This window comes from Terrapene carolina, unplaced genomic scaffold (genome assembly GCF_002925995.2).
Source record: "Terrapene carolina triunguis isolate 2854851 unplaced genomic scaffold, T_m_triunguis-2.0 Scaffold113, whole genome shotgun sequence".
In the NCBI taxonomy this organism is placed as follows: Eukaryota; Metazoa; Chordata; order Testudines; family Emydidae; genus Terrapene; species Terrapene triunguis.
The window spans coordinates 1,868,246-1,882,006 of NW_020664464.1; the positions used below are offsets into that span (position 1 = coordinate 1,868,246).

Consider the following 13,761-nt stretch of genomic DNA (forward strand, 5'->3'; position numbering starts at 1 on the left):
AAAAAAAAAAAAAAAAAAAAAAAAAAAAAAAAAAAAAAAAAAAAGAAGCAACAAGCAACAAGCCAAAAACTAGCCAACAAGGAGCTAACAAGCCAATTAAGCCAAAAACAAGCCCAATTTCTGTGTTTTTTCGTGAGTTTGGCATGTCTGATAACAGCTAATTTAATAAGAAATTGCAATTTATCCTTTTTTTTTTTTTTTTTTTTTAATTAAAATCACACAGAGCCTTGGCTCCGGTTCCCCTATTTGCCCAGCCTCTGTGGTAGTGATTTATTGCTGCTACAGGCCAGCAATCAATTCCTTTACTAGCTCCTCCATTCCCCCAGAGCAAGGACACAGAGAAAGAACTGTGACTCAGGGATACAGCGCCATCCCTAGCTATTCTGGGGCCCTATGCAGCCCCCCCGGAGGGGAGAGGTAGGGGGCCCCCATGCCTCCATGGGGGGAGGGAGTGGGCTTGGGGGGCAGGGAGGAACCGCCAGCCCGCACTCACCGGCAGCTGGGGCCGGGTCACTTCACTTCCCAACGCCAGTGAGTGCAGGCAAGGCCCTGCTGCAGGCCTCAGGGGAGTGTGGGGGGGCTGGGGCGGAGCAGGAAGGGGCGGAGTGGGGTGGGTCTGGGGCAGAGCAGGGGTGGGGCCATGGGGAAGAGGTGGGGCAGGGGCTGGAGCAGCACGCAGCTGCGTAGGGCACCAAGAAATCTGGTGCCCCAAATTTCCTGGTGCCCTACGCAGCTGCGTACTTTGCATATGGGTACGGACGGCCCTGCAGGAATGGGTCTCTGGGCCACACCACCTGACGGGGCTACTCCTAGGTTGGTAGTCCTTACTCTGGCTTGTGCCTAAAATCACAATCCAGCTATGAGATACCATAGTTGACTCCCAGAAATAACTTTATGTTTGCCAGGAAGTAGCTGTGAGCAAATGTTGATTTTTAACAATGACCATGGCATGTAAATATATATTCTCTGTATAAAAGCCATACAACAGGATCTTTACTTTTCCAGTAAGGTCAGGGTGCACTGTGATAGCAGAGTTTGTATTTTGTGCAACTTCGGCTGACGTCTGAGGTTCCATCCAAGCAGCTATATTTTCATATTCAGCGAGTTTCTCAGAAATATCTGAAGGCAGAGGATCCTTTTTGGAAACACCACCAGCAGGTACCATGCTCGTGTCCTCTAAGGATTGGTTCTCTCCCCCTCCCTGGATTAGATCTATGTTGTATAGATTCTTGTTGGATGGTCGGAAATCAATTGAGGCACTTGAGGAATCTTCACCAGCACCCTGTTAAACAGAATCAGGAATAGTGAGAAAAAAAATTAATGATCTTACATAGTTAGGGCCTACCAAATTAACAGTCATAAAAAACGCATCACGGACTGTGAAATCTGGTCTCCCCAGGTGAAATCTGGTCTTTTGTGTTCTTTTACCCTATGCTATACAGATTTTACGGGGGAGACCATCGTTTCTCAAATTGGGGGTCCTGACCCAAAAGGCAGTTGCAGCAGGGTTGCAAGATTATTTTAGGTACAGTAACTCCTCACTTAAAGTCATCCCGGTTAACGTTGTTTCGTTGTTACGTTGCTGATCTATTAAGGAACATGCTTGTTTAAAGCTGTGCAATGCTCCCTTATAGCGTTGTTTGGCAGCCGCATGCTTTGTCCACTGCTTGCAGAAAGAGCAGCCATTGGAGCTACCTGATGGGGGCTGGGACCAGGGTGGACCAGCAGCCCCCACATCAGCTCCTTGCTCCTCTATGTTCCCTGTGTGGCAGCCGCCCAGCAGGCTATCAATTGCCAGCAGTTCAGCTGTCCTTCCCGCCACTGCCAACGTGCTGCTCCTGCCCTCTGCCTTGAAGCTGCTCCCAGGAGCCTCCTGCTTGCTGTGCGGGGGGTGGTGTGGGGGAGAAGGTGTCCCCCTCCACCTTGCTCCTTTACACCATACACAGAGTGGGGCAGGGGGGACGACAGGGCTCAGGGAGCTTGCTGGCAGCAGCTGCTGTCTCAACATGCTGATCTATTTAAAAAGGCAATTTACTTAGAGTGAGGTCAGTGTACTTAAAGGGGCAATGCACATCTCTCTCACACACAAGGTGTGTGTTTGTCCCTCTCTGCCATGCTGTCTTCCCTCTCTCCATTCATGCTGCCTTGTAGAGTGTGAGGCTACATTAACAACTTGTTAACCCTTGAGGACTCAGCCGAGTGCAGCGGCTCTGTCTGCAGATCTGGGCTCCTGGCCAGCAGCTGCCATTCTCCAGCTGCCCAGCTCTGAAGGCGGCGCCACCGCCAGCAGCAGTGCTGAAATAAGGGTAGCACTACCATAACACTCCTTACAATAACCTAAAAAAAAAAAAAACAACTCTTTTTTGGGTCACGACCCCTACAACTACAACTCCATGCAATTTCAGATTTAAATAGCTGAAAACATGAAATTTAAGATTTTTAAATTCCTACGACTGTGAAATTGACTAAAATGGACTGTAAATTTGGTAGGGTATAGTATTGTTAAAATGCATATTTTATGCTAAATATGTTAAACTGAAGCTAAAGCTTATAGAACTCTGTTAAGAACAACTACTTATTATCAAATACAATAGTGTCTTCACAGATCACTGACAGTCATTGTACTATAACAAGATTTTCTTTAAAAAAAAATGTCTTCTTTTGTTGCATCTTTTCTACTATTAAAATAGTTATGGCAGAAAATATTTACAGGATAGATCCTCAGCTGGCATAAACTGGCATAGCTCTAGAGACTTTTTACATCAATATTTATATGCTTATCATGCAACCAGGCATACTTGCAGTAGGTGGACGGGGAATATAAAACACCAGAAGACCCAATGCTGAACGAACAAGTGTGGATGTTTTCAAGTTTGCCAAGCTTTGTGTAATAATCCACATTTTTATTTAAAAGCGAGATCAAGCAGCATTTACTTCAAATTTCACTGACCTGGGCTGCATTACCACAGAAAATCTTTTTATACAAGATTGGCTAAATTTTTAAACTTGACTAGTGGTTTTGGATGTCTTGATTTTTGGATGCACAGTTTATGACACCTTAAAGGGCCTGGTTTTAGCAGTTCCTGAAAATCAGGCCCTTTAGAGTTGCAAACTGGCATGCAAATCCCTAGTCATTTTTGAAAATGCAGGCTACTCCCTACTGTTAAACTATGTATCAAAGACATTAAAGCATTTTCCTTCAACAACAGAAATAGTGCGCAATTTCTCTTATTCCATCTCTTTCCTTCTTCATTACAGTTACAAGAACTCTCCCCTCCATTAATTCTCCCACACTGCTCTCACAATATCCCCTATTCCTCTTTCAAATATCACTCATTTTCTATAAGGCACACCTTTAGAACTCAAAGTGCACAGCAAGCAGTAGTGTTTTGTGACATTTTACATCAGAAGGCATTAACATTTATTTTCACTGGCTTTTTAGATGTTCTGCTTGCTCCTAGTCCCATCATCATGTGTGAGCAAATGCACAAGCAGTACAGCAGATGTGAAGGCATCAGTTCTCATTGATGTCAGTGAAAGGTTTTTTCCATTGATTTCAATGGGAGCTGGATCAATCCCTCTAAGAGTAAATATAGTGTTAAAGGTGGAAATGGCAGCCGTCTTTCAAGCATGCAGATGATGACTAAATAGATTAGGGTTCCTATGTTGTGTTCTGTAAATGGTAGGAGGTGATTTTATTTTTATTGCACCATGGTGATTAGAAGGATTTAGGCTTTTATCTCTTCAAATGTAACTTAGATGGAATACTCAAATGTGGGCCTGTTTTGATGACTATCCAGTGAAGACTGTCTTCTGATATAGTTTATTTGTGCATATCTATCTTTTTCTCCCTTCTGTGTATCTACTGCACTGAATACTAGTACACTGAAAAGCATAGCCATGCATGGACATATGGGTGGGCATTGGCTAGGTGGTTGAGTGTAGCTACCATATTTCAGTGCAGGTATTCTCCTTTTTATATTATATTTATATTATATTCTCTTCCAGTTATATATATATATAATCTATAACAACTGCAAGAGAATGCTGTAAGTCTTAACACACAAACTGAGAATTCACATGGTCTTCAGGAAGAAAGAAGCAACTTCTTTTAGACTGTCATTGACTTCAATTCATGGTACAGATATGGCCCATTTCATGGTACAAGGATGGGAAAGCTACATCACACATGGTCTGTTCATGTTTATTCTCCTGATGATGCTATTTCTGCTGCCTGAAAAACTTTAGGTTCTATATTTTAGTGCATATGCAGCTACAAATGAATTAAACTGGTTCCACTCCCCACATTTTTTGTTACTCTGTAAGAGTGGTCAATGCTTTAAACTTTGCTACTTATATTTTATTTATTTGAGGAAAATGCATCAGATTATTTTGATTTAAAACATTTTTCTTCACTTATTTTGAAAACAATAAAGCACTCAAAAGCTTGTATTCCAGTGACCTATCATATGAGATGCACTTTCCAAATCGCTAGACACACCCAGTTTCACTGTTTCTCATAATGCCTATAGCATACGCTTCTTTGGGTTGTACTGCATCAGCCACTTGTTTCACAGGTCTCCTCGTTAACACTAGCTTCTCCACTGCCTTTCACCATGTGTAGTTGTTTACACTTTTGCAAAGAGTTGAAAGGGCTACAAGAATAGAACATTAACATTTTACACCCACTGTGCACTGATGTAAATATCTGCACAAGGAGCCAGGCAGTGGAGAATCAGACCTATAAATTTTAAAAGCTCCAACAAAAACGGACTTTAAAAAATGCTGAAAAAAATGAAGACTTCAGGGAGCCCCAGCACCGTGTATTCTGTAAGACCAGCCTTTGTCCTGTAAAATGTATGTTTCTCAGCATGCATAGTGCATAATCCCTTTAAGTAACAATTACTAAGTTAAACAATGCAATCTGTCCCATTGGCAGAGCAAAGGTACACTCTGTTGTGGATTAGGAGATTCCATTAGAAGATGAACTCGGCTTTCAGTCCCATGGATAGTAAAGGCTGAACACATTCCAGAAGGGATAAAGCCAGCCACTGAGTCTCAGGTGTGGAGGAAGATGCAGCAGCTGCTCTATTCAAGATTACACACTGCAAACCATCCAAGAAAACTACATGGTGTCGCCTGCAAAGATGATGACAGGTCTACCTTGAATACTTGAAGAAACACACTGGAAAAGTCCTGGCTAAAAAAAATTAATAGTTTGCCAAGAAAACAAGAAAAAGCAATGACTGAGAGAAACAAAAAAGGCACCATCAATATACAAAAGCAATTCAATATGGGTATGTGAATGGCACAAAAATAAAAAATCATTTTTATATTTCTTAGGAACTTGTTCTTTGCTGATTGAGTTTAACTGCTAATGGAATCTCAATCAGCAATTAATTACAGCATCATTGTCTCAGGAACATAGTAAATTAATATAATTCTAACAATACCATGATAAAGATATGCTGAAAAGGAGACTTACTTTTGCTTTCATGCCTAAACTATTGTACCTGTAGTAGAATGCAATTTTTCTGTGTACAGCCATTTATGTAGCCAGTCTTTAATATGCTCTGAAATTTAATAACAATTTACATTTTTGTAGGAGACTACTCAGCACAAATTTGATGGTACAAATTGTCTCCCAATAGGTTAACTTTCTGGTGATACAAAATACAATCAAAGCTTTGAACCTTCTATCTCCTTCTCTCTCTGACATACAAGTCTGAAAGGTATCCAATCAACATTACCTAAATGAAATTGCACTTTAATCTGATAACGAACCTATGAGCAGATGGAACTGTGGCAACATAATGCCTCTATATTTAATACAGCAGCTAGACATAAATATTGAATTTTTTATACTTATAATCAAGGTCTGCCATCAATACAATTATATTTTCTTTTTACCTTGGGAGTTGATGATGGAAGAGAGAGGCTATAGTTCAGACCATCACTACAGCTACTGCCGTGCAGAGCTAACACAGAAGCCTGGAAGGTGTCATCATTGTCTGAAGTATACTGTGATTCAAAGGTGGATTCATCCGCTAGATCTGCCTCACTTGAGTCCACCTAATAACAAAGGCAATTTAATCAGGCTATCTGCTATCTTCAGACCACATAAGCCCCAAACACTTGCATATGTGTGGCTAAATCCTTGCTGGTACTTTGCTTAACATTTTTCTGTTTCTCTGTTTTATACAAAATCTTGTATAGACAATGGGCCAAATTCCACATGCAATTACACCTACGTAATCCAAAACTGAATAAAGGTTGCACAGGTGTATCTGAAAGCCAAACTTGGCTCTGAGTTTTTGCAAATACTTCAGAACAGAGATGGGCTAATGGCCATGACCACTGATATTAGATAGTGGGAAAATGCTGCTTTATCCCATGCCGTCAACAAATCCCTGAGACTTTTTTTTTTTTGTTTTCCTGGGTGAATAAATGCTACAAAAATGGGAATCTTCACTTACTGCCATATTTTAGGGACAAATTAATTTCCCTCCACCTATAGCTTGTTTAAATAGGTTTGGTGGGTTTTAAAAGGTACAGAATTTTTTTTAAAGGTACAGAAATATTTTAATAATACAAACTTCTGGGGTTTTAGACCCTTTACTTTGTTCCCATATTTCCAAATTAGCTTGTATTATTAAAAAGGTTTGTAAGCTGCTATCTTTTAATGTGAGATAATAACTAATATGACAGATAGTGAGGTTTAAAAATCATGTACCATATGCATGTACAATCACTACAATTTCATAAGACTTCTAATATGCATATACTAGTACAGTGGCAGCTGTTTTATACTGTACTTTATCATTTATATACTCTGTTCCTGATTCTAATCTAATTCACATCAATGTAAATCAGGAATTACACTAGTGTAAAACAGGTGTATACCAGAATCATACCTACACTGTCAACTCCAAAGGAAGCAAATACAGCCAACTCTGTCGATAATCAGATTAAGACCCTTCTAAATACAGCTGGTAACACAGCTCATAATACTATATTTTATTTTATATGGTTAATCATATTATTAATTAGTAATTTCAGATCTCCAATTATGATAATTGTCACAATGGACTTTAATGGCTCAAAAGGATTGATTCCTTCTGTTGCATCAATGACCATGGATTAGAGCAATATCTTTTATATTTCCACTGAGACCCCTGTACTCACGCAAATGGACCTCTGTCATAACAGACTCAATTTTATCAAAGGTGTGTGTGTGTAGAAAAAAAAAAAAAGGTACTACCTTGCGTCCCTACACAATTCAGAGTAAATGTTTACAATCAGTCTTCAACTGACTCGGTTGTGCTTAGGTACAACAGCACATGCAATATGCTCTTCTGCTAAGTAGATTATGCTCCAAAATATACAACATAACATACCTAACTCACACTCCTGAAATACATGTTGCTAGGCCACAACAGGCCAGATGAAGGATGTCAAAGACTTTCCTCTGAATTTTTAAAAATGCATGCGGAAAACCTACAGGCCAAATCCTGAGCTTATAACTTAGTTTTAACTCAGGCTCTTTTAAAAAGTGTACTGAGTCCCATTTTCAAAAGTGATTTAAGCATTTAAGGGTCAGATTTTTAAAGGTATTTAGGCACCTATCTCCCACTTCAATTGGAGTAAGATGCCTAAATATCCTTAAAAATCTGGACCTTAGGAACCCAAATCCAACTGACTACCAAGGAGATTTAGGCATCTTAGGAAGCTAAGTCATTTAGGTGTTTTGGAGAATTTTACCTTCAGTCCATATTCAGGCAAATTTAGACCGAAGTCTAAACTGCCTGAATAAGGATTGAGTAAAGTGAATACGGACTTCAGGATTTGGCCCTATGTTTGTAAATGGAAAACAAGAAACTGCATATACTTTGCAGTCTCCGAGTCTTGAATTTGTAACTGCACAAGCAAATTCCCATTTCGCAGATACAATTTAGACACCCAATTATGAAAATTTAAATCTTATAATTATTTCATTTTTTGTATTGTTATTAATATATCAGCATTATTTTCAAACATTTTTCACATTCCAAGTCCAGAAAGGACCTCTGTGATCATCTTTCTGACCTCCAGTACAATACAGGCCATAGAACTTCTTCCAAATAATTACTACAGCAGATCTTTAAGAAAAACATGCAATCTTGATTAAACAATTGTCAGCCATGGAGAATCCATTTTGACACTTGGTAAATTGTTCCAATTGTTAATTACTCTCAGTGTCAAAAATTGCCTTTTTATTTCCTGTCTGAATTTATCTTGCTTCAACTTCTAGCCATTGGATCATGACTTACCTTTCTCTGCTAGATTGAAGAGCCCATTATTAAATATTTGTTCCCCCTGTAGATACTCAAGACTATAATCAAGTTAACCCTTAACCTTCTCTTTGTTAAACTAAATTGATAGACTCAAAGAGCTCAATCTATCACTATAACTCATGTTTTTCCTAATCCTTTATTCATTCTCCAGACTCTTCTCTGAACCCTCTCAAATTTATCAACATCCTTGAAATGTGAGCACCTGAGCTGCATGGGCAAAATCTGTGGGCCAAATTCTGAGCTCAGTTTTTACTCAATCCTTACTCAAGCAAACTAACAATAAAGGAAATTTCTCACCCACAACCTAGTTTTTCTTTGATGTATCAATAAAGTCATAATCTTGTCAGGAAAATAACTGTGATATTATAAATACTGTACCATGACAGCAAAGCAAGACTGAACAGGAAGAGGATATTGACAGTGGGATTTAACGACATTGTTAGAAAAAAGCACTTTTGTAATTCACAAACAAGCTAAGAAAAAGCTATGACAAACACGTGGAAGGATTTAATTCTCCTATTCACAGGTTTTTTTCCTGTATGAAACATCCTCTTTAAGGATGCTGACAATTGTTTATAAATTTAACTTAAACTTCTCAACTCATATCTACATCAAAATATGACTTCAATGGGAGCTGAAGGTACTCAATATTTCTAAGTAAGTGCTCAGCATCATGCAAGTTCAGGACCCAGGTCTGTGCGAATAAAGAGAAGAGTACATTAAAAGTCTGGACTCCTATTGGCAGTTTTTCAAAATGCATAAAAGTATCTACACTTCATTCAAGTTGCTTGCACTGTGAAAATCCATAGCTTTTATACTCTCAAATCTTGCGATCACTAATAAAAAGAAATGCAGGCAACTTTTAAAGAAAGTTGAACAGCAAGAATGTCATTTAAAGGCAAAACAGAGTTCCACTGACTTTTCAAACATTGTCACATGTTGGTAAATAGAAGTTTCTACTATGTAATTAAATAAAAGCTTATGTACAAAGGGCAAGGTTTTTCGAAGCCACCTATGAAGTCTGAATGCCCAGTGCCCATCATTACGATTGGAACTGGGCATACAAATCTCTTAGCTGGCTTTGAAAAAATCTCAGCCAAATATTTTCTTATTTTCCAGTAGCTAAAACATTCCAGCCAGATACTCAGCTGGTGCAAATTGGTGGAGCTCTATTGATTTCAATGGATCTATGCCAGTTTACAGCATCTGGATATCTGGCGAGATCATGATAGGTCACATGTGAAGTGAGGCTAAACGCTTTAAAAAAAAATCATAAGCAGAGTGATGAAAAAGACTTTTCATTACATTTGGACAAGGCAAAAAACAATGTTAAAAGGGTTTTAACAGAAATCTTGGTAAGTTGTGCCCACTAACCAGAGCCAGCTCAGCATGGAAGAGGGCTGCATCAACTGGCCCTTCCTCCTCAAGTGACTGGGCAGTGTAGAAAAAGGGATCTTCCTTAGCAGAAATATAACCCTCTTCTGGTGAAAGCTGCAGAAAGAATGAAGCTCTGAGTTGGATGAGTGGCCAGTATACAGGACATGCAGAGTCAGTAATGTTAAGGGAGTTTTAGAAATGCAAATAAATATCAAGTACAGAAGTGAGATTATCTCAATCAAAATTATAGTGTGAGGTAAATAAAATTATATATATTTTAACCTTCTCATGTTGTTTTACCTGCTGTAGTAATGAAACATTGGGATAGCCAACATTAGTGTCTAAAGATACTATACATGTAAGTCTAATGCTTCTGTATTTTTTGCCCATAATTAAGCATTTACTAAAACAGTCATCACATGGTCCACCCAGGGGTACAGAGCCCAGAACTTTAATCACTGAAACAATAGGCCTCTACTACTAGAGCTAAAGGAGTAACTGTTAGCTGGTAGCAGTAGTGAGCTCTTATCCTCTATGTAGGCCAGCCACTAGAGGACGACAAAAGTCAGCATGGCACAGATGCATCAATTTTTTTCCATGTAATTTGCTGCTGCTGTTAGGTGCATCTGTCGAACACCCCCGTAGAGCAAAATATTATTTCTAGTGTGGCAGAACTCAGCAAGTGTAACGTGTTAAATATTTAATGCTGAAGCTTTATACAAAGCCAGAGAAAAGTAACATTTAATCATGCCTCATCCTCTTTCAGGTTTTAAACAAGATATTAATTCTGAAAAATGTGTTTTGCAAGAAACATTATTGTGCAACATGCAGTATTCTTTCTAATCTGCAAACGTTTCTTACAGGAAACAAGTTAAAAATATCTCTTTCGATGAAAAAAACAAAACAAAATTCCTTGCAAATTTTGTTATTATTAAAGGGTTACCTCCTAAGAGCCAGAATCTGAAATCAAGGAGAATTCTGTGCAGGAAAGGACTGTGGGAATGTAACATTCCAGAGAGAGAAAAAAATTACTCAGTCTTAAAAATAAAATGGACCAGATCCTCAGATGGTGGAAATTGGTGTAGCTCCACTGATTCCAACTTAAACCAGGGGAGAATCTGGCCCAATATTTTGCTTTTACTCTGTAATTATTCAAAGAAGCATTATCCCAAAGGTTTCCCTGGTCAGTGAGGAAGGGCATATGGTTCTATGAGCTCTGGCTTCTATTCATGTCTGTCTATGTAGTCTTGAGCAAGCTATTTACCCTCTTAGTAGTGCTTTAATTTCTCTCTCTCTAAAATGTGAGTAATCTTGCTTAACGAAGAAGGATCATTTGAGGTTTAATTAATGTTTGCAAAGTGTTTTGAATTCATCGTTCAAATTAGGACCCCTCCCAGCCAGAGTGCACAGAAGTGAATTAATAACAGATAATGTTACAGTTATAGGTCAGCAACTGCACAACATCCTCACACTCCAATTAGCTGAAACACTATAGCATTTCAGTATAACTATTAGGTTTACACTGGATGAACTGAAGTGTACACATTTTTTAACACAAAGAGCATAATCTAAATATGTTTGATATTAAATAGCTATATGTTTCAGTAAGTCCTGACTAACACCAGAGTTAGCACAGCTCTGGAAAGGTGACATAAGGTTGGCTTTAAACCACCTTCACATACCCTCCTATCTGAGAGCATCCTCAGGACAATGCTAAGTTATGCCTCGCTATCCACAGCCCTAGGTGTCTGCGTTGGTAGCTGGGATACTCCAATCATTCCAGCCATGCCCCATAGATAGGGGGCAGGAGTGAGGGGCTGTAGAAGTACTACACCAGCTCTGTACCACCCAGGGATTTCCCACAGGCAAGGAGAAGATTCAGTGAGTCAGCTAAAATGCCTTTTGGCAGCTTTATGCCATCTGAGTGGCACAAAAGCAGTCATAGACTAAGCAAAGATATTGGCCAGCAACATATGAAAATCAATCATCTAGAGCCCAATCCTTACAGGCAGTGGTTTAGCAACTCCTATTCTAACTGCTCCTACTGGTGCTCCTTTCAGTGCTTGTACAGCTTCCTCCAGGCTGCCATTTTCCAAGTTGATATCATTGACAAACATCAGCCGATCTCCAGGAAGAAGTCTGCCATCTTGTTCAGCAACACCACCAGGAACCAATGAGCGGATTACAATTACTGTGTTTGCCGGGTCCACTGGGTCCTAATTGAAAACAAAGTGAGGAAACCAGTTCACATGCTTATTTTTAATTAATAAAAAGTTATCTATCCTGTATGGGCCAGCTCCTGAGGTCCTGACTCAGTCCTTACTCAGGAAAACTCCAAATGACTCTTCAAAGTGAGCTTACCTCAGTAACGGCTCAGGACACTTAGAAAAGACCTCTGGATTTGGCCCTATTATTATTTAGTCATTTATTTTGATACATAAAAGCACAAATAATTAGTCCTCACACGCGCTGAGTGCTTTTACATCATTACAGTAAAGCTACTGAATCATGGATTGCACTTCCCAGTGTAACAAAGAATTACATGCCAGCAATTAAAACAAACACCTTCCACTGTAACAACATCTCTCCAGCCCTCAACCTTCCACATGTTCAAATGCCTGGGGATAAAAGCTTGGAAGGTTAACATATCTGGGCTCTGATGGACCAAAGGGTTTATTTAGAGTCTTCTTGCAGCTCGTAGTACTTGATCTCACTCAGTCATGAAGGGACTTTATAATAAGAGAGGAGCCCTTATACGTACATGAGACAGACATTTTAATAGAGACTTACACATGCCATTGTAAAGTAAGTTTATGAAGCACTTTATAAACAATGCAATATAAAAAGAGTAAAGTTTGCTTTTAACACTTAAAAATATAATCCCCCACTCCCTGACACACTCATTTTAATTAAACATACTGTAATTAATCAAAGACCAAGAACAGGAACTTAATCTCTATAACAAAATCTAAAGTATCGGAGTTATATATATTTGCATAATACTGCACAGAATCTCACAAGGACCATAGTTAAAACATCAGACGTTAATTTCCCACAATATGTTACTTTCATTCCGCTGTGCAAGCACAGTAGGATATTACATAATACAGTATAAGCTTTATTAATTCTAAAAGCTTAGTGGTTAAAACCCTAAATTACATAGTGGTACCTAGATCAACACATTTAGCAACTTTAACTTAGATACCGTAGCAACTTTCCATGCCAATATATTAAGTATTGGAAAAGATGCTAGCTTAGCACTACAAATTGTACAACTGAAAATATGGAAACAAGTGCCTCTTGAGAGTTAATATGAAGAAATGACAAGATCCCTGACAACCCATGGGAATTAGTATGACATAATAAGGTAGAGATCCATGCGAGAGTGGTAAACAATACCACATAATAAATGTCTTACAGAGTGTAATCTCTCTGGAGACATTACTTGAGTGGGAAGCAGCCTTCACAACTTCCTCCAAGAGCATTATCTGAGATGGGACTGCATTTTACCTGTCACACTGATTATCTTCTCTCCTTTCAAGGAATCTGCTTACAGTTATCCCATTATTCAACATTAGGGTTGCTAACTTTCTGACCGAACAAAACCGAAAACCCTTGCCCTGCCCCTTCTCCTAGGCCCTACCCCGCTCACTCCAGTCCCCCCTCCCTCCATTGCTCACTCTGCCCCACCCTCCCTCACTCGCTCATTTTCATTGGGCATGGGAGGGGAAAACAACTCATGCTTATGTAACCGTAACTATAGTCAAAATTAAGAATTAACTGAAAAATTGCTAGAAATAAAGACAAAACTTCTTCCAAATATAAACTATACTTTAAATTTAGCTCATCCTTCATATTCCTGAGAGAAAAGAAGCATAAATATTATGAATGACTTTTCCATATTATACATGAGAACAGTAAATCAATTTCATGAAATCTCAAAGAACTGATAGAAATAAATATGAAATATGTTCATAGTAAATATCAAAATGTTCACAAGAACTGTACATTTATCTGATAATCTCCAGAATTCAGAATATGGAACCATTAT

General features: G+C 38.9%; 1 protein-coding gene across 1 annotated transcript in view; it reads right to left on the reverse strand.

Moving 5' to 3' along the window:
* Positions 1-13,761, reverse strand: part of MPDZ (multiple PDZ domain crumbs cell polarity complex component) — a 129,412-nt gene that overhangs the window by 62,160 nt on the left and 53,491 nt on the right. The window contains exons 17-20 of the mRNA XM_024211058.3: positions 11,717-11,926; positions 9,708-9,824; positions 5,911-6,072; positions 998-1,282 (exon numbers count right to left, since the gene is read on the reverse strand). Coding sequence (XP_024066826.1) covers positions 998-1,282; positions 5,911-6,072; positions 9,708-9,824; positions 11,717-11,926 — 774 coding nt within the window. The remainder of the gene's footprint in view (positions 1-997; positions 1,283-5,910; positions 6,073-9,707; positions 9,825-11,716; positions 11,927-13,761) is intronic.